General features: G+C 41.7%; 1 protein-coding gene across 3 annotated transcripts in view; it reads left to right on the forward strand.

Annotated features, from left to right (window-relative positions):
* LOC122934711 (WD repeat containing planar cell polarity effector) overlaps nt 1–22,228 on the forward strand; it is a 404,198-nt gene that overhangs the window by 224,634 nt on the left and 157,336 nt on the right. For all 3 annotated transcript variants that reach the window (XM_044290369.1, XM_044290370.1, XM_044290368.1), the window contains exons 12-13: nt 13,529–13,652; nt 20,812–20,875. In XM_044290369.1, the coding sequence (XP_044146304.1) occupies nt 13,529–13,652; nt 20,812–20,875 (188 nt within the window). The remainder of the gene's footprint in view (nt 1–13,528; nt 13,653–20,811; nt 20,876–22,228) is intronic.

Here is a 22,228-nt window from a genome sequence, read left to right on the forward strand (position 1 = left end):
GTCATTTTTTACACATTTTGATTGCAAAGTTCTTCTCACACATTTGGGCCCCTAAATTGCCAGGGCAGTATAACTACCCCACAAGTGACCCCATTTTGGAAAGAAGGCACCCCAAGGTATTCTGTGAGGGGCATGGTGAGTTCCTAGAATTTTTTATTTTTTGTCGCAAGTTAGTGGAATATGAGACTTTGTAAGAAAAAATAAAAAAAATAAAATCATCATCATTTTCCGCTAACTTGTGACAAAAAATAAAAAGTTCTATGAACTCACTATGCCCATCAGCGAATACATTAGGGTGTCTACTTTCCGAAATGGGGTCATTTGTGGGGGTTTTCTACTGTTTGGGCATTGTAGAACCTCAGGAATCATGACAGGTGCTCGGAAAGTCAGAGCTGTTTCAAAAAGCGGAAATTCACATTTTTGTACCATAGTTTGTAAATGCTATAACTTTTACCCAAACCATTTCTTTTTTTTTGCCCAAACATTTTTTTTTTTATCAAAGACATGTAGAACAATAAGTTTGGCGAAAAATTTATATATGGATGTCGTTTTTTTTTTGCAAAATTTTACAGCTGAAAGTGAAAAATGTCATTTTTTTGCAAAAAACTCGTTACATTTTGATTAATAACAAAAAAAGTAAAAATGTCAGCAGCAATAAAATACCACCAAATGAAAGCTCTATTAGTGAGAAGAAAAGGAGGTAAAATTCATTTGGGTGGTAAGTTGCATGACCGAGCGATAAACGGTGAAAGGAGTGTAGTGCCGAAGTGTAAAAAGTGCTCTGGTCATGAAGGGGGTTTCACCTAGCGGGGCTGAAGTGGTTAAGACTTTTGCCACACTTTTTTTTTTTTTCAGGAACAAACATACATCACCTCCACATGTAAACTGTAAGACACTGGGAATTTTGATAAACCCTTTCGTCTTTTGTAGTGAAAATTTTTTTCCATCGTGGTGGCTTTTTAGGGTCAGTGCCTTTTGTCCTATAATCTTCTCTCTAGGAAAAAAAAAAAACTAATGTTGGATAAAAATGAATGTCAACAATGAATTTACTTAAACAGGAAGGAGTCGTCCCATTCACTTCAGGAGCTGACATTACACCTAGTCGCCACTGCAATGTCAACGGTGAGCAGGGAAACAGTGAAGAGAAGGCAGCACTAGTATGAGCGCTGCGTTGTCTTCAAACAGCTGATCGACAGGGGTGCCGAGAGTCTGACACCCACTGATCTGATATTGATGACTTTTCCTGAGGATAGGTCTTCAATATAAAAAAAAAATCTGACAACCCCTTTAAAAAAATGTTAGGGAAAGTTTACTTTTTAAAACAGGTTGATCTTTAAGTCCAATACTCATTTTAGCAAAATAATGAAACATTTCCTCCGCTTTTATTTCAATATTCAATTTAGATAAAAATGGCTGTTTTGGAATTATTTGTGCTCTGTGTAGTAGAAAGTATACCATTAAAAACCAGTTTAACAGAACGCTTGCTAGTCAACGTTAATTCCCACTGCGCTCCTTAAAACACTGTTATTGCTGTATGCTTATTACAAAGATGATAGCTCCATGATACCAATAGGGGCTTCAAACAGGAGCATTTGTTTTCAGCACTATGTCTGATTATTATGTCGGATTCTAACAATTTTGAAATGCAAGGTAATTTGTTTTCCTTTTTATTAGTAGAACCTAGTGAGCCCTTTTTATTTAGGGGGATGTGATGGTTATCGTTGAGATCTTTTCTCCCCCGTCAGCTTCATGCTGAGATTTCTAATGAATCTGTAACTATAGAAGTAGTGACTCTTTTTCCATGTAGCTTGGAACATTCAACCACACAAAACATGCTGTCAGAAAACAGCGAAGGCAGAGGAAACCGTCTTGTCCTCGAGGAAATAAATACACTATTTATTTTCAATGTAAAGTGACTGCTAGTTTGTAAAATAAATACAGGAGTTCAGTTTATTATCAGGCTGTGTATCTCCCATTTATCAGGCCTGCTTTTGTTGTATTAGATATATTTGCATGCAATTATTATTATTATTTTTTGGGGGAAGATCAGTTTCTATACATTTTCCATCTTACCTTTTCCTTGTTCTAGTAGGAATTCATTTTTTTCCCCAGAAAAAGTAACCATTAAAGAGTATTTCAACAGAACATAAAAACTTCATAATGGGAAGATCTAGGTGACTACCAACATCACTTCCATTGCAACCAGTGTCCGACTGGGGTTCCTTGTGTCCACCATAGTTAATTATTCTTTTGTCCAACCCCTATATCATTAGTCTTAATAGGTTTTGAATCAAATAAATAAACCCTACTGGCAAGTGAGCCAGCTCCAAATGTTTTTTTTTGTTCTGGATCTTTGGGGCTATGGTATTAGAGCCTGGGCCCACTGGAGAATTCTCTGGTGGGCCAGTCTGACTCTGACTGCAATTTACGTAGTTAATACGTTTTAAAATAGACATAAGTTATATTCAAGTTCAACCAAGGAATAGGTGGGGACGTGAATCCCTGAAGGAAGTGAGACTCCGATTTCTACACATTTTCATAAGCATTAATGTAATTTGCTTTTAAGAATTCATCTAAACCCTTTTTAAAACTGTCCACTGTTCCTGCTGTAACCACGTCCGGAGGAAGTCTATTCCACAGATTCACAGTTCTTACAGTAAAGAAGTTTTGACGCTTCTGGAGTCTGTACTTTTTCTTCGCAAGTTGGAGTCATTGCCCCCTTTTCTTTTGAGGGTATTTTACATGGAACAGTTTTTCACCGTATGTTTTGTATGGCCCATTTATATATTTGTATAGTTTAATCATGTCCCCCTTAGGCGTCTCTTTTCAAGACCAAATAAATGTAATTCTTTTAATCTTTCTTTAAAACTAAGACCCTCCATGCCCCTTTTCAGTTTAATCGCTCTCCTCTGCACTTTTTCCAGTTCCAGGGCATCCTTTCTATGGACTGGTGCCCAGAACTGGACTGCATATTCCAGATGAGGCCAAACCAACACTTTGTAAAGTGGTAGAATTTCAACCCTGCTCCGCGAGTCCATGCCTCGTTTAATGCATGACAATATCCTGGTGGCCTTAGAAGCAGCTGATTAACATTGTATGCTGTAATTTAATCTACAATCTACAAGCACACCAAATCCTTCTCTATAAGTGACTCTCCCAGTGCTACATCACCTAGGACAAATAAAGCACAGAGATTATTACTACCAAGATGCATAACTTTACATTTATCCACATTAAACCTCATTTGCCAAGTTGATGCCAAATCACAGTGTTCAAGTCAGCTTTAGTTTATGGACATCTTCCATAGACTGCACAGTACCGCACAGCTAAGGCTCCATTCACATGTCCGCAATTGTGCGTAACGGGTGCGGACCCGTTCATTCTCTATGGGGACGGAATGGATGCAGAGCGCATACTATGTGCTCTCCACATCCGCATTTCCGGAGCGCGGCCCCGATCTTCCGGTCCGCAGCTCCGCAAGAAAATAGAGCATGTCCTATTCTTGTCTGCAGCTACGTGTGAATAGACCCTTAGTGTCATCTGCAAAAATAGAAATGGTGTTATTAATCCCGTCCTCGATATCATTAATAAATAAATTAAATAATAGAGAACCCAGCACTGAACCATGGGGTACACCACTTATAACCCGAGACCATTCTGAATAGGAATCAATTCCCACTTGAGTTGTCAACCATTTTTCGTTTTGTTTAAATAAACACTATTGAAACTGTTCCATTGCACAACAGCAGTAACAAATGGTGACCAGGACAAGGCATACAGTATATAACTTTCTATTTTCCAAAAAGCATAGAGCACTGTTTATAACATATTCATTTGAACTTTTATAAGAAATAAGGGGAAAAAAGAAAGTGGGGTGAGATGTTGTGGGAGAGGAACATTTGGTGGTGTGATGAAATGTACTGCATGTCTGCATGGGTTGGCTGTTGCTGGTATTCAAGCTTTGTCTTGGTTTAGGTTTCTAAGAGCCTTAGACTGGCCATACACATTAGATAGCTGTCTCTCCCGACTGCGCCATATATATGCACACTCAGTTGAGCATGCATATGTTATGACTGGGGAGTGAGCCTTTGCAAGCCACCCCTGGAGGTGTCTTATCTCCACGAGAAAAGAAGAATCTGCCATCATGGAGATTGGGGTGGCCCCCATACATATTAGATGGTTATTCAGTTCTATCTAAATCTGTGAGTTTGGATAATAGACATCTAATGTGTATGGGCAACTTTAGTCTCATTTCAAGCTGAGTGTTACATTTTATCTTATATGCCATGATATTGATGTTACAGGCACTACTGAGCGATTCTGGTGACAGCATGCACAGTATGACAGCATCCATTAGATCAGTGGTTCTCAACCTTTCTAAAGCCGTGACCCCTTAATACAGTTCCTCATGTTGTGGTGACCCCCAACCATTACATTTTTTTCCTTGCTACGTCATAACTAATTTTGCTACTGTTATGAATTGTAATGTAAATATCTGATATGCAGGATGTATTTTTATTGCTACAAATTGAACATAATTAAAGCTGAGTAATTAATCACAAAGACAAAATGTTGGGTACCCCTCAAATAAATAAATCAGCGGGGCTTCAGGTCTCCCCCAAATAAATAAATCAGTGGTGCATCAGGTTTCCCCCAAATAAATAAATCAATGGTGCTCAGGGTCCCCCAAATAAATAAATCAGAAGTGCTCAGGGTCCCCCAAATAAATAAATCAGCGGTGCTTCATGTCCCCCCAAATAAATTAAGCCTTGCTCAGCCAAATAATTAAAATAAAATTAGCCAGGCTCAGCCAGGCTCAATTAAATCATTGGTGGCAGTGGTGCTCAGCGGCGGTGTCATTAACGAAAAAACTCGGACCTCAGCAGACAGGCGGCCCGACTTACCCGTCCAAACGTCAGCCTCCTTCAAGCACAGGCAGTGATAGGACATCACTTTCTGTGCGCGAGTATAAGGGGCCGCTGCTGTTGTGCGGGCGACCCACAATAGGAAGCCTCAGGCGACCCCCCGGAAAGGGCCGATCGACCCCCAAAGGGGTCGCGACCCCTAGGTTGAGAACCACTGCATTAGATGTACTTCTTTATTGTGTTAAACCATTTGTGTAGTTTTAGGATGCTACTACATTTTTGCATATTGATACAAGCAGAGTTGTCATGGATTTAAATCACCATCCATATCTGGCATCAATGTTTACACATATATAAATATTTGCTACTATTTAAGCTGTGTATATATCATTTTTGGGATGGCCACAACCCTGCCCACTGTGGTGGCCTAATTGCTGGTTAAAAAAAGGTATTGCACCATGAAATCTGTGCAGCCAGTAGCCACTGCCAGTGGACAGGGTTGCATCTGCCTCATGGAAACCCAACCCTGAGGCAGTTTGAATCCACCCAAAGTCCCCATACGACACTGTACCTTAAAATAAATAAGAGTTCATGTATTTAGAATTTCTTAGTGCTGTTACCCTGTGGTTTGTAACCATATCTAAGCATAGAATAGGATGCATGGTTTCAACAATTTTCATGTCTTTTTGGAAGGAGTTGCCGCATCTTGCAGACCTTGCTCGGTAAGACCTCTGTCCTTTAGGACATAGAATTTTATTATTAAAAAAAAAAGGCCTGTTCTTCTACCTTAAACTGTTACAGACATGTGTACAGACAATGGTTGTGGAACCACTATACCAAGTAACCAACGTTGACGTTCTTTTAACATCGGGCCAAACCTGAAGGGCGGTATTCTGGTGCCCCCCTGATATTCACCCTTTAACCCCTGTACAGGGGTGTGGACTTCGCTGCAGGTTAACGATCCGACCTCTACCTCCTAGGATGGTCCTGGTGTACTTGGCAGCTGATCTACTGAGGTCAGAGACATTGGTGAAAAGACCAGAAACACAGGCATGGCACAAAACACAAAGCAGAATTCTGAAACTTGGACACTGTTTAAACATAGCAGGCACAGGAATACGGACTAAGGCCGGCTCACACTGACAGAGGGATAAGCTCCATACAATCTCTATAAACAATAAATACCTTACAGGCCAAGCACTCATAACACCTAAGTATGGGTGTACAGTATACTGTGCTTGAGCACTAACCGCATCTATTATGGTAACAAAGGTACCAGCTCAAAAACTGCAAACAACCTACAAAAAAAAAGAAACAAGCCCAAAACTGTACCCATAAAACATAATAAAGCTTTATTGTGGGGTCGCGTCCACCATTGACCACAATTGCAAATGGGTGAGTTTGAATATTGGTATTCGTTTTTTATACTCTGTTCTGGACACAGTTACTATATAAAAATAAGACGGGATGTCCAGCTTTCCAAAAAAGACGTTGTTCTTTATTCCAAAATAACACAGGATAAAAAACAATCCAACACGGCAAGCAGGTCTACATGTTTCGGATGCTCTAATACTGATCCTTATGTCATGAATAAGGATCAGTATTAGAGCATCAGAAACATGTAGACCTGCTCGCCGTTTTGGATTGTTTTTTATCCTGTGTTATTTTGGAATAAAGAACAACGTTTTTTTTGGAAAGCTGGACATCCCGTCTTATTTTTATACACCGTGCTTCCACTGCAAGACTGACCAGGTGAGCGCCGCCTACGGAACTTTTATACTTTGTGCTGGACACAGTTACTACTATTTATTCCTGGCACTTTTTGTAGCTGTGTTGTTTACAGAGTTCTATTCCAGTGGATGTTGTCCAGACCATATATTATAATATATACACCTTTCCATATTCACCCCCATTTGCAAATTATGTGATCTCTGGAGGATTCTTTTTCTGCCACCTGTCCTTGTGATCATGTGATTTTTAATTAATACAATTTTTGTTATTTGTATACACAATAAAACTTTGATATATTTTATGGGTACGGTTTTGGGCTGTTTCTTTTTTGTAGGTTTTTCATACAGACTCTAGCAGAGCACAAACATCAGTGATGGCCAGTTCGCATTGTTCACCTGCAAACATATGCGGGCTACCATCTTTTTTCACAAGTCCGGCGAGGCACAGGTAAGCCCTTACCTGTGCCTGTGCGCGAGTCGGTCTGAAAACAAGTGCGGTCAGCGGGAGCAGGCAGTTCCGAGAACAGCCACCGGGGGCTTTCATCGGGGTGTTCTCAGAACTGACTGCTCCCGGTGACCGCATTTGTTTTCAGACTGGCTTGCGGCACAGGTAAGGGCTTACCTGTGCCTCGCCGGACTTGTGAAAAAAGATGGCAGCCCACATATGTTTGCGGGTGAACAATGCGAACTGGCCATCACTGACAAACATTCATGACAAAGTACATAGAATGCACAAAACAGAGACAGGGTGATGGCAAACACTAGGTCAGAATTCTAACACAGACATAAACAGATCAATACAGACACAAGCTTGAGCTATAAACTCCAACACAGGGCACAGACAAACTCTAAACGAATCAAAGGGAACACATGACATGACAGTTGCACAACCAGGGCAGCTCACAGTGCTCAAGAGACATCTTCAGACTGACACAGCAATGATTAACCCTCACAATACCAAACAGAGGAGGCATACAAGCACATTGGCTCAATTCACACCAAAAGTTACCGACGCCAGGATAACACGGAGCAGTGGCAACATGAACCGCCCTTGAAGACAATGGCCCCAGTTCTAACCCACAAGCTGACGATGCTGGTGCGTACAGTACAATGGCAAAAGTGAAGCACCATTATAAATCACTGCTTCTGGTCTATACTTTTCATTTATGTTTAATTAATTGTATCAACACCATTGTATGAATGATTTCCGTGACCCCATGTGATATATTTTAATGTTCTATACTGAACACATTGAGAAGCTACAGTCTGCAACTTTAAGTCCGTAACACATTTGGTCACTGACCTTTGCGCCAAGACTAATAGTTTTCATTAGCAAGAACTAGAAAGTAGAAAAGTACAGACTGCACGGTATAGAATTTCAATATTTCTTTATAAAATTGACAATCTATATAATAGGTAAGTTCTAATACAAAATCCATATATTAGGTAAAATTCAGCTTTGTGCTGATCCTCACGTCCGTATCATACAGGAAAAATCTATGTTCTGTACCGAGCTATAGAAAAGAGAACGGCTCATAATAGACCACTGCTGGGCACAGAAATATGGAGTTGTCAGCCGTCCCTGTGAGGCAGACTGGTTCAATAGCACTAGGAGATACAACAACATAGCATGCAGAGTTGAAAGTTAAGACGGTAGTGAGATGTAAGTATCTTCAGAGTAGCTGCCAAGATAGTGACTCAGAGACTTATTAGCTCTCGTATCCGAAATGAGATGCAAGTCTGTTTTTCCTAGAAACTGCAACGAGACACAAGCTTGAGATCCACTTATATAAGCAATAGGATGTTTGTTTCCAGTCTTAGTGGTTTTAATCTTGGTCGAAAAAGACACAAACTAGGTGCTTGTAGGTCTAATTCTCTATTTGTTGATGTTTCATATACAGTATTTTATTATTATCATTTACTGGCTGTATCAGTGTAACTGGAGAATTCATAATCATTATATCTACCACTCTCTCTTTCACTTTCTACGTCATAGAATAGGCCCCCTTGTTTCAACATGACACGGACATTTTTTTTTACAACCTGTTCCCTCTAAAGACTTCTTTGCACGGGCCAATACAACAGTCAATCATCGGGAGCAAAGCTTTTATTCCCGATAATTGCCTGCTCGTTACCGGAGTTAAAAGCTGCATTTACGTGCAGCAATCAACTCTGCTATATGGAGCCGAGGGATCGCTGTTGTGATTGCTTGTCTCCAGAGAGATTTATTGTTTCTGGGCAGCAGTTCACTATTAGACATCTTTCACACGAACGAGTTTTCCATGCGGGTGCAATGCGTGAAGTGAACGCATAGCACCCGCACTGAATCCCGACCGATTAATTTCAATGGGTCTGTTTTTCACACATCATTTCTGCGTTGTGTGAGAATCGCAGCATGTTCTATATTCTGCGTTTTTCACACAGCCCTGGCCCCATAGGAAGTGAATGGGGCTTTAGTGAAAAACTTATTGCATCCGGCATCTCTTTGTAAATCTTCAGTTTTTTTATGCATGTGAATAACGCTTCAAAACTGCACCCGCGCCGAAAAAACTGAACAACGGAACGCAATTGCAGACAAACCTGATTCAACATGCGAAATAGTGCGAGTTTCATTGAACGCGTCCTGACACAATCCAAAACATTTGTGTGAAAAAGGCCTTAGACAGCACAATCTTCTGACCAGGAATGAATATTTAACCTGCGGCTCTCCAGCCGTTGTAAAACTACAACTCCTCCCTTGCCCTGCTGTGGGCTGATAGCTGTAGGCATGCTGGGAGTTGTAGTTTTGAAACAGCTGGAGAGCCTCAGGTTGGCCATCCCTGCTTTACCCTGATGAATGAGCGTTTCCCTGTTCATCAGGTGACCGTTGGCACTTTTAGACAGGGCAATTATCAGAAAGGAGTGTTTGTAGAAACGCTTCTTCAGAAGACTTTCCCCGATCATTAGCCCATGTAAAGGGACCTTTAGTATTTGCGTTAATGAGCTGGGCAGTTAGGGTCCTGGGCACTTTTCCCTCAAACTTTGAAACATGACCAGATAAATTGTTCAGCGTCTTAATAAATTAGTGCAGCCCACAGAGTTGTCAGGCTTCTGCCAAGACAGAGATTTGCATCCATTCTGCATACACTATATCATATAATATCATGACAACCGTGAGCATATACTATATATGTAGTTTGATCTCCAATATAACTCCACATGCTACCCAGCTTTCTAAAGCTGCTGAAAGGTAAATCGTGCAATGAAGGGAGGAATAATCACTGCATAACTAGGAAGAATAACTACTCAGCTGTATGTACCATTACTGGTACTATGTATATACTTCAGCTGATACTATTGCTTGCACTGTTACCGAATATATTTTTTATACTATTAGTAATTAAGAGATTCCTTCCAACAAAATGGCCATGCTCACTGTGTAGACAAACATTAACGCCCTCTTCCTAGAATCCCTGCCTCACGTGCATTAGGTTCAGAGGGGGGCACTGCTTTTCTGTTCTTTTGGCTCTTCTTTTTTTTATTTTGGGTATAGTGTCTCTTTAAAAAGTTATGGTGACAAGCTTGGTGGTCTTCAGTAGCAAAGCAGAGTGATACCAACATATCTAGGGTTGTAAAGAGTTAACAACTTAACATCCATGGTTGTCTAGGGTAGTGAAGGGATTGATGCTAAGATCCCTAGTGTTCTAAGAGGAAAGGTGTTAGTTCCCTTCCTGGGTGGTCTAGTGTAGTGAAGGAGGTTAATACCAGTGTCTCGACGTGTGAAGGTTAGTGAAGGGGTTCGTGCCTGTATTCTTTGGCCTCTAGGGTAGTAAAGAGATTAATCAGAGCATCTTTGGTGGTCTAGGGCACCTTCTTTCCACAGCTGTGGCTATTATGGTCATTTAGCCCTCTCTATTTATTGTTGTTTCTCCCACTATGCTATGGGGTTTATAGCTTCTGTTGAAGTTGTGGATAGCTGGTGTGTGGATCTCGGCTGAGTTCCTGGTGCTACCATAGCCAATTGAAGTTAAGTGTTTTCTTTCCCTTTTGTATTTTGTTTGGGTTATTTTGTGTGTTGCGTTTCCCTGTCATTTGTATTAAGGCCTGAGGAAGACTCCTGTTCGTCCTGCCTTTTGGAGGAACAGATTGTCTCAGTCCTAACATTAGTACCAGGGTCCTATAGGGTTTGTTAGGACACTAGGTATACCTGTGTATGAACTCGCCTATCTCTGGGGTATTTTCATACTGGTAGTTAGTCAGGACTTTGATTAGGGTTTTACCAGGAGGAGTCCAGCTCCTTTCCCTAGTTTCCAGGCCTTATTCCCTCACCCCTTTCCCTCCCATGTTTGAACGTGACAATTTCTTTAGTGGAAATTCGTATGTAACTCTTGAAAATAAAATAAAATACTTTTTCCGTGTTGTGGTTCTTCTGCAAACCAAACCTACCACTAGTACAGATTAGTGCGCACCAATCAGTGGGCCAGAATGAAAGCATGACTTGTTTCTTTTGCATGTGTAGGTCAGAGACAGAGCAGAATGATGGGAAAAAGGTGATTCTATAGCATACTCCAGAGATAAAATACCTGTATCTAGTATTTGAATACTAATAAGAAGTGTATCTATTTAAAGGCATAATTAAACTCTCTTTTGAAGTTACATTCCTTTTAAAATTGGGAGGGACGGCCATGACTCATGGTTGAGATATAGCCTATCCCTTTTTAATTACTTGATGTCTACCAAATTAAGAAAATACTGTCTATGATTTACATATGTAGTACTTTTACAAAAACTCATATATACAGTCTGTCATGGTTCAGTTTCCACAATATACACTCTGGGGCTTGATGAACTAAAAAGGTTTCAAAGACTGCAGTGGTGTCAAAGACTACATGCCAGTGGAGTGATTTTGATCTTCCAGTTGAGACTCGATTATTATGTGGTGCTTTGCTAGAAAGCTTCACAGCCCCTAATTGCATATCTATTTAATGTACAGCAACATGTTTGTTTTTTTAAGTCAGTTTTTAAGCCAAAACCAGGAGTGGATTAAAAAAAAAAAGGAAAAGGAAAGTTGTGTTTGTCCTTTATACTTTTTTCTTCTTTTATGATCTACTCCTTATTTTGACTTCAAAAACTGCATTAAAAAAATGACTGTGTGGCTGTACCCTGTTTTTTTGTTTTTTGTTTTTTTTTTCCAATTACTGTAATAGATACTTAAAGGGAATGTGTAATAAGAAAATGGACTATTATTTAAATCACATTTTTATGTTAAACATATTTTTATAAAAATGTTTGGCAATTTTTTAAACATTTTCCATGTCACTCTCAATATTAAAAAATGTATAGAGGTGTTAATTGTCATAGTAATTTTACCTGTGATGATAATGAGAAAAGCTATTGAAAAGTTACCTGTACAGAACAGGAAATCACAACCTAGGTCTAGTGGCCCATGTGAAAATTGCAGGATTATATACATTTTTATTAATATAGATGGTAACATGGAAAAATTAAAAAGATCTCACCAAAACTTCCAAAAAAATAAAATATACTTGTTAATACGTGATTTAAACAGTAGGTCATTTTCTGATGACATATATTTCCTTTAAGTTGTTGTCCACTCCTTTACTATTGATGGTGTATCCTCAGGACAGACGATCAATATCTGATCAGTGGGGTTCCAACACCAGCCAGTCAGCTGTTTCAGAGTAGCTGTCCCATCTCACACATTGGTGGCATAATGCTAGGACATGCCACCGATGTCAGATAGGTGCAGGTCTCACTTCTCTTGGACCCCCACCTATCTCTAGAATGTATGAACGGAAAATTTTAAAAGTTCTGGGTATTGGAAAGTGGGGAGTAAAAAATTAAAATGCAAAACCAAACATTTTCCCGATACTTAAGGGGTTAAATAAGTGTTTATGACCTATTAATAATTAAAAGATAAGGTTTATAAGAGGATTGGCACAAAGTGAAAGTACCATTCATGCAGCTAGACAGTTAACCCTTTGTGACAGAACGGCTCAATATTTTTAATAAAGACCAAGTGACAAAATGATTTTTAGCCAAAAATGAGCAGAATAAAATCATAAAAAAAATTGCCCCTAGAAGGTGTACATAGCCTTCAAGGCTCTGTTCACACTCCCATTAACTCTTTTTCACTGGGCTTCAATTTGTTACTGTAGCATGCTGCAGTATTGTATTCAGTAAAAAACTGGCAGAAAAGCAGAGTAAATGAAAAAAAATATTAACGATATGAATGGATCATGATTGACTCATCATGCGTCATGGCTCCTGTAAAAATGAAAATCATGAAGTCAGTGTGAACAGAGCCTAAAAGGTGCACTTGGGGACTTTTTTTTTTATTTGCTGCCTTTTTTTCACATTTGTAATTAACTGGATTAAACGGATGCAGAATGATGGATGAATTGAAATTTATACCCATTAAAATGAATGGGTTTTTAAAATGGAAAACTAAATGCAGATGTGAACCTGGCCTAGGTGTGATATGATGCCAATAATTGTGAACACGTGGTCCCCTCAATACAAGAATGAAATACACTGATATAGCCAAGATAATTCTTGATTGTTTTCACACCATGTGTTCCACCCATCCCTCTCGAAAATACTTTGAAATTGCAGCCAATATCTGCAGTTGGTTTGCTATCATTATGTGTATGGGTTCTAGCCTAATATTAATTCTTTCATGATTAAGATATTATCTTTTGTCATGTGGAGCTTTGGTTCTCCTAGGAGCTGATCTGCCTGCAATTACTTGGCAAAACTTACTCAAACTTTGGATTGCACCACTTCTTCAATACTGTTGTATTCGCTGGTTGATGCAGGTGGTTTTCACTCTATTTGTGGTGCCTGTCTTTATGTAAATCCTTTAGCATGTGTTACATGTCTGATTTATATGAATTGAATCTCCTAAATTCTTGGCATTTTATCAAACCACAGCTCAACTGGAGGCCTGCCTTGGCACCTTCTATTCACCAGCCTGCCCTCTTCTGGACACCATCATAATGGAGTACAGAGACCCAATCAGTAGATATGCCCGGAGATTTTTTCACCATCTTCTGAGGTAAGGAATATTGGTCAGTATATTGTACTTCTGATAATATCATTTTTGCTTAAAAAAAGATAAAACCTTCAACCTGACACTCCTATATGATGGAAGCAAGTGTTTTATAGGCTGACATAATATTAGATATATTTAAAGGGGTTATCTGGGAATTATTATTGATGACCTATCCTCGGGATAGGTTATTAATGACAGCTATTAGAAGAGGCTGGGCACTCCATGAGAGCCGCATTCTCTTCCTAGGCCATGTGATACCAAACATCGGTCACATGGCCTAGTTGTCTAATTTAGAACTTCTCAAATGTTTTTAAACCATGCTGATGTGAGAGTCATGTAGAGTACCATCAGTACCAGCTACAGTGCCTCCGCACCAGCCACAGTGTCTATTACCTTTTGCAAACGCCTGCCTTTTCTTCCACAAAATACAAACTAGCCAATATCTTCTTGTTACTGCACCAATCTGCATAGGACAATGGGGGTCATTTATTAAGACTGGCGTTTTAGAAGCCGGTCTTAACCCCTTAAGGACCAGGCTCATTTTCACCTTAAGGACCAGGCCATTTTATGCTAATCTGACCAGCGTCACTTTATGTGGGAATAACTTTAAAACGCTTTTACTTAATCAGGTCATTCTTCGTCACATATTGTACTTCATGACACCAAAAATTTAGAAAAATTAGCAACTTTCCGAATTTCAATTTCTCTACTTCTATAATACATAGTAATACCTCAAAAAATAGTTATTCATTTACATTCCCCACATGTCTACTTCATGTTTGGATCATTTTGGGAATGCCATTTTATTTTTGGGGGATGTTACAGAAGCAAACCATTTTTTCAGAAATTTTCCAAAACCTACTTTTTAAGGACCAGTTCAGGTCTGAAGTCACTTTGTGAGGCTAACATAATAGAAACCACCAAAAATGACCCCATTCTAGAAACTAAACCCCCTCAAGGTATTCAAAACTGATTTTATAAATGTTGTTAACCCTTTAGGTGTTCTACAAGTCAATGGCAAATGGAGATAACATTTCAGAATAAAAAAAAAAATTGGGGGGCAAATTTTAAATTTTTATCTATTTTTCTCCAGTAATAAAGCAAGCGTTAACAGCCAAACAAAACTCAATATTTATTGCCCTGATTCTGTAGTTTGCAGAAACACCCCATATGTGGTTGTAAACTACTGTACGGGCACACGGCAGGGCGTAGAGGGAAAGGTGCGGCATGTGGTTTTTGGAAGGCAGATTTTGCTGGACTGGTTTATTTACACCGTGTCCCATTTGAAGTCCCCCCGATGCACCCCTAGAGTAGAAACTGCATAAAAGTGACCCCATTTTGGAAACTACGGGATAAGGTGGCAGTTTTGTTGGGACTATTTTTAAGGTACATAGATAGGGTCACTTTTATTGAGTTTCTACTTTAGGGGTGCAGCAGGGGTTCTTCAAATGGGACATGTTGCCGAAAAAAAAAGGGCATTAAAATCTGCCTTTCAGAAACCATATGGCGTTCCTTTCCTTCTGCACCCTGCCGTTTGGTTATAAAGCAGTTTACAACCACATATGGCAGGGATGGCCAACCTGAGGCTCTCCAGCTGTTGCAAAACTACAACTCCCAGCATGCCCAGACTGCCTACAGGCATCAGCCTACAGCAAAGCATGGTGGGAGTTGTAGTTTTACAACAGCTGGAGAGCCGCAGGTTGGCCAGCCCTGTCATATGGGGTGTTTCTGTAAGCTGCAGAATCTGGGTAATAAATATGAAGTTTTGTTTGGCTGTTAACCCTTGCTTTGTTACTGGAAAAAATTGATTAAAATGGAAAAATTTCCCAAAAATTGCTGTTCTGGCACCGTTTTTATTTTATTTTTTTGAACGTGTTCATCTGAGGGGTTAGGTTATGGGGTATTTTTATAGAGCAGATTCTTACGGATGCGGCGATACCTAATATGTCTACTTTTTTAAAATTTATTTAGGTTTTACACTATACAAAAACAAAACATTTTAGTATCTCCATAGTCTGTCATTTTTTTCTTTTTTTTTTTAGCTGATTGTCTTAGGCAGGGGCTCATTTTTTGTGGGATGAGAGGATGGTTTTATTGGCACTATTTTGGGGGGGGCATATGACTTTTTGATCGCTTGCTATTACACTTTTTGTAATGCAAGGTGACAAAAAAAGACCTTTTTTGCACAGTTTTTATTTTATTGACCATGTTCATCTGAGGGGTTAGGTCATGGGATATTTTTATAGAGCAGATGGCAAAATGGAATTCAAATTGGGGAAGGGGATTATAAATTTAGTACTCCATGGAAATGTGGTACACCCTGAAGCAACCTTCAATGCAGAGGCCCGGATGATCGGGGCACGTGTCACACTGAGTGGTGGTGTCCTTCCGTATCCCCCTCCTATTGCACACTCTGCCCCTCCAGTTCCCGAGGTACTCCGGCCTGCTCTTTCCCTGTCAGAAAAGATCAGGTCCTTGAGGACTGCCTCATAGAACTGGATGAATTTCCCTGTGTTGCCAGCGCTCCAGGACAGCACAAAAGAGTAGACCGCAACTTTTTAGTACCATGCCCGGGTTTTGCGCATGGCGTTATATGGCTTGAGGACTTGATCTCAGAGATCAACTTTTCCCATATACCAATTGTAGTCGACGATACAATCGGTACTGTACTCGGTACCTCACACAGGGACAGGGGTGATGCCGTTACCATGAATTGTGGACAGTACAAGGACATCCCTTTTGTCCTTATATCTGACCAGCATCAAGTTTCCACTGGTAAGGGCCTCACCCCTGGGGATAGGTACCTGGATGGGGTAGGTAGGGAGGCCGTGTTGATTTTTCTGCACGGTCCCACAAGCGGACGTGGATCTGGCGGCGAGGGACTGGAACAAGGGGATACTAGTATAAAAGTTATCCAGCAGTTTGTGCATAAGGTCCCACACAAGTTTCCCGCTAACACTCAGGGTGGAGGGACATTCTGGGGGTTGAATACGGGAATCTCGCCCCTCGTACACACTAAACTTGTAAGTGTACCCTGAGGTACTCTCACAAAGTTTGTACAGCCATACCTCGCCTGCTTAGAGGGAACATACTGGCAGAAAATGAGTCTCCCCTGAAAGCAATGTGAGACTCATTAACCACGACTTCCCTTCCAGATACATAGGCCTCCAAAAATTTGGCACCGAAATGATCGATGACCGGCCTGATTTTGTACAGACGGTCATAGGCAGGATCACCTTGGGGGGGCATGCTGCATAATGCAGGCATTTCCGAATGGCCTCAAACTGGGTACGTGTCATGGCCATACAGAGGAGTGGGGTCTGGTCTAGGACGTCCCCACTCCAGTAATGCCTGACACTGTTTTTTTTTACTAGGCCCACGTGCAGCACAGGGCCCCAAAACGTCCTCATCTTGGCTGCACTGACCGGAGTCCAGCCACCAGCCCTAGCCAAAAAGGAGCCCGGGTATTGAACTGTTGGGCGTACAGGTTCGTCTGCTCCACCATCAGATTCACAAAGTGGTCACTGAAAAAAACGCTAAAATAGTCATATTCAGTGAAGCCCACTGTGGGAATCTGGATTCCTGCTTGGCCAACAAAATCAGGAATCACGTGCTCAAAATCCTCTGGGGTACACCAGACAAGTTCACTGGTAGGGGTCTCACGTGAACTTATCTGGTGGGCCAGAAAACTAGTACGAGCCTTAGGGCTGCTTGCACTAGTGTGGGCCACAGGGTCCCTGACATGGTGGTCCCCTTGCAGCGGCCTTGGGGGCTCATCATCGCTAGATGATCAGGAGGACGCGGATGACAAGAGGAAAGTGGGGTCATCCTCGTCCTCACTGGGGCTCTTGGAGTCGGAGGCAAGCTGGGCGTATGCCTCCTCGGCCGAGAACATCTGGCGGACCATAGGGGAGTGTGTATGTGCGTGGAAAGTGGAGAGTGTGTATGTGCCCCCAAAAATGTATCCCTGCCTAATCTACCTCTCCCTACCTCACTGTCCCCAATATGCTGTTTTGTGCCTGATGACACAAAAAACTTACATTATGGGCTCTGCAGCCGGAGGCTCCTCTCTCTCCCCGCTCCACGGACGTGTATGAGCGGGGAGAGGAGCTCCAGCAATTCAAATCGCCGCTCACCTGCCCAGCCAGCCAATCAGAAGCGATCCCCCTGGGCATTGTACCATGCACAGGACCACCCTGGGCATTGTACCAAGGTGCCTGCTCAATGATTACAGCAGGCACCTTGTTCTGATCACTGCCTGCCACACGGCGGTGATCGGAACTACACTGGGCGTACCTGTATGCCCTGTGTCCTTAAGAGGTTAAAGGATAACTGTCATATTTTCATCAAAAAATCAATTTTAGTATATATGTTACTGCTGCAGCAGCATTATGCATAAATCAATCTGTAGTTTCTTCACTTACCACTGTTTTCCTTGTGTTTTCCCCTTAGTTACGGCTGTTTTCAATCCTACATTATGAGGATCTTCTCAAGATGGCTCCTCTGAGGCCAAAACTGCATTCCCTCAGGTCACATACAAACTTGCTGCAGCCAGCAGCTTCCTGGCAGCCAATTAGATTGGATAAGGCTGCTTTCACACTAGCGTTCGCTGGTCCGTTCGTGAGCTCCGTTTGAAGGGGCTCACGAGCGGACCCGAACGCAGCCGTCCAGCCCTGATGCAGTCTGAATGGAGCGGATCCGCTCAGACTGCATCAGTCTGGCGGCGTTCAGCCTCCGCTCCGCTCGCCTCCGCACGGACAGGCGGACAGCTGAACGCTGCTTGCAGCGTTCGGGTGTCCGCCTGGCCGTGCGGAGGCGTGCGGATCCGCCCAGACTTACAATGTAAGTCAATGGGGACGGATCCGTTTGAAGATGTCACCCTGTGGCTCAATCTTCAGGCGGATCCGTCCCCCATTGACTTTACATTGAAAGTCTGGACGGATCCGTCCGAGGCTATTTTCACACTTAGCTTTTTTTAGCTAATATAATGCAGACGGATCCGTTCTGAACGGAGCCTCCGTCTGCATTATTATGAGCGGATCCGTTCAGAACGGATCCGCCCGAACGCTAGTGTGAAAGTAGCCTTACTGAGAGACACGCCTCCTCACTCTGAAGCCTAATGCAGGCGTGCTGTGTGAAGGACCGCCCCTCTGTCTTCCTATTATCGGTGCAGATCCGTCTGTGCAGATACAAGACGGGTCCGCACCAAACGCATATGTGAAAGTAGCTGACAGTTATCCTTTAATAACCCCTATATCTGGTGGTGGAACCACAGGCCTCTACATAACTTCCTTGCTGACTTACATTTAGACCATTTTCTACATCTGAAACAGGTGTAGAAAATGATACATGAGATGGGCCTGCCGGCACGTCCCCTTTCTCGCCCACGTCCACTTTTTTAGACCTGCAGTGAGCTGGGAAAAGTTGCAGATTGTGGCACAAATAACCTTTTTGATGCAATCTGCACCAGAAATATGCCTAATAAGGCGTATTTCTGGATAATAAATGACCCCCAGTGTCTATATATGCGAGCGGTCACTTCTGCCAGGGCCAAAGATTCGTAGTCTAGAAAAGTAGGTCTTGTCCTCTTGACTGTGGGACCTCCGTGCTGTCCACGTGAGTACCATAGACTGAATGGAGCGGCTGTGCGCGTGCTCATCTGCCCGGTTTGGGACACTATTAGAACAAGAATAATTAATTTTACTGCTGTACCATAACGTCTTCCATGGAGTGTCTGGCACCTCTTTCTTTTTTGGGTACTGTTAATTTACTTTCATTATGAGATGTACAGGCTGGTGGTTTGCCAACTTTTCTGGTCAAGGTTCAATCAGCCCGTTTGATAATATAAATTATTGAGCTGCGTGTGTAGCCATGTGATTATTTCTTAAATAACGAGTCCCTAGATAGTAAATGTGATTTTCACATTTCTTCCGCCACAGTGTAAGATTGTGACAGTATCTGCATTTCCTAACCAAGATGAATAATAATAACCATAGAAGAAGAAATGTGTGTGCTGTATTGTTGTTGCCAATGTGGTTTTAATCTCTCATGAATGAAAAGTTTCTAAAGTGAAAGTTATTAATGATGATCTAAAGGTGAGGAGCAGTAACACAAATAGCCTACAGCAACCCAAGTCTAAGAATGATTACATTTAGCTCATTCAAATCACTTTATGGAATCACCTTATACAGTACTAATCTGATTAATTGTTTTAAACCTCTTGGAAATTAGCACTTGTATTCATTGCCATGCAACACACATTATAAATGGCTTTCCATAAATAATTAGTACAAGCGAAGATAAGAAACGTTCTGATATATTTTATTAGAGAAAATGCCTCTTTCTCCACTTATCAGACTTCCCCCATCCCCTTCCAAAGAGAACCTATTAGGCTTCTTTCACACTTCTGTTTGTAGTTCCAGCAGAGAACAGCCTCCAGAGCTCTCTGGATCCAGCCTAGCCGGACCTTACCAAAATGCTCGCCAGCCCCATTAACCATACGGGCATCTGATAGAGATCCAGCCACTGCCCAGCAAATATTATAGTCAATGGGGCTGGCAGGCATTTTGGTAACATCTGACAATTCCAGATCCAGAGAGCTCAGGCAGAGAACTATAAACTGAAGTGTAAAACTAGCCTTAACAGTGAATGCGACGTCATCAGTACAGGCCGAGCGGGAGTCCCCTTCTCCTTGCCTAATTTTGCAAAATATTGGAAAACTACCTTTAACTACAAGTTCTTCCTATGTTCCCTTCCTTCTGCTTTTCCGCCCTCCCTCCCTTATCTACTTACTCTTCCATGATCTGGTATTGATGCTCATAATAATAACTTCCTTCGTCTGGGTGCTTACCAGACACCTTCTACTCTGGCCAGCTTCTCCCTTCAGGTATTTCTACAGTTCAAAATGGCAGAACATGGGAATCCCTTGATTACTAGGGAAACTAAGACTTTTTATGTGTTACCATGACTGTAAGAGAGGTCCAACCCTTTACCGAGCATAGGGATCCCATTGTTCAGAGGATTACTAGAGGTAACAGCTTCCAGATCCACAGCAATGACAGAGTGAAGAACCCTTTTAATACCTTTTTATCTAACCTATTTTTGATGCAAGTTATTATACTAATTAGGCATAGTCAGTAATTGTTTTTACCTTCTGTTTCAGGCATCAGCGATTTGAAAAAGCTTTTCTGCTCGCAGTAGATATTGGTGCACGGGATCTGTTCATGGTAAATTTTACATTATTTTTCCTGTTATATTAATGGACTTTTAAGCTGTATGGTGTATTTTTTGATTCTCTAAATGGAAGAAAACTGTGTATACGCCTGTTTACTGAGTATAAAGATGATGTGTGAATAGTCCAGGAGTACAAGGTTAAAATATACATGTTTACAGCTATGTCGACTACTAATGACTTTGAGGAAGAGCCGATGTTCCTTAAAACGTGTACAATTTGCATAAAGTCTGGGGGCGGACAGGCCATCGACCCTGCCGTTCCGGTACATAGCCGCCAGTCAGGTACATAACGATCTAATGTTCTCAACATTAATTCATGAGCGGCAGATACTAATGCACCTGGGGAGCAGCTGCTCTCCTGAATACAACTGGATGGTGATACAGTTGAATACTGTGGCAAGGGTGGCAGCATCTTGTGCTGCACTGTGCTATTTGGTGCTGCTTGGACAGTATTTTCTGCTGCACAGCCTTATTGGTGGCCCCGCCTACTTCTGTTGCCCTGTCTTCTGTCAGTTTGGACCCGCCCACAACATGGGGCCACTTTTTTTTTTTTTTCTAGGGCCACTAAGTTCCCAGTACGCCCCTGATTCAAAGAAATAAAAGGATTTAGATTTTAACACTTGTTTCTGGACTTTTTACATATCTTGTGGTCCTACAAGCAGTCCGTTAACCTTTCTTACATATCGAGATACCAACGTTCCTGGAGATGTATTATCAATGTGTGAGCTGTACCGACTGTTTTTTTTATAGTTTTTTAATGCTGTTAGTATCCCTACCATGTAAGTCCAGGCACCCATCTGTGGGTAGACATGTTTCAGTTTTTACACCTCATATTTGCAGAACCCTACAGGTTTATGAATGTATGCCTGGCAGAGATCTGGTGAATGTAGTAAATATAGTTATTCAAATTCTGTAATAGTTTAGGTTTTCCTTCTCTTAAAATAGTTTACACTATCTTTCCGTAACTTTTTTGAAGATCTTTAACCCCTTAGTGACCACCCATATGCTATTTTGCAGCGGTCACTAAGGGGCCTTAGGCCAGTCTAAGCGCTGCATGGGTCCTCCGGGGAGCGGGGACCCGGCTCTCACATGAGAGCCGCAGCCCTGCTCTAGCAGCCGGGGCCGTCAGGAGTGCCGATCCAGGCTGTTTAACACTTTACATGTGGCGGGCACCATTGCCTGCGGCATGTAAAGTGCTAACAGAGGGAGCGGACTCCCTCTGTTTCCCATTGGCACGCCGCAAATGCGATCGCGTGTGCCGATGTGTGTGAAGGCTGGCAGGGGTCTTATGTAGGCCCCAGACCAGCCTTCAGTAATTTCCAGCAGGCTGCACCTCTCTGGCGCAG

This window comes from Bufo gargarizans, chromosome 4, assembly GCF_014858855.1.
Source record: "Bufo gargarizans isolate SCDJY-AF-19 chromosome 4, ASM1485885v1, whole genome shotgun sequence".
NCBI lineage: Eukaryota > Metazoa > Chordata > Amphibia > Anura > Bufonidae > Bufo > Bufo gargarizans.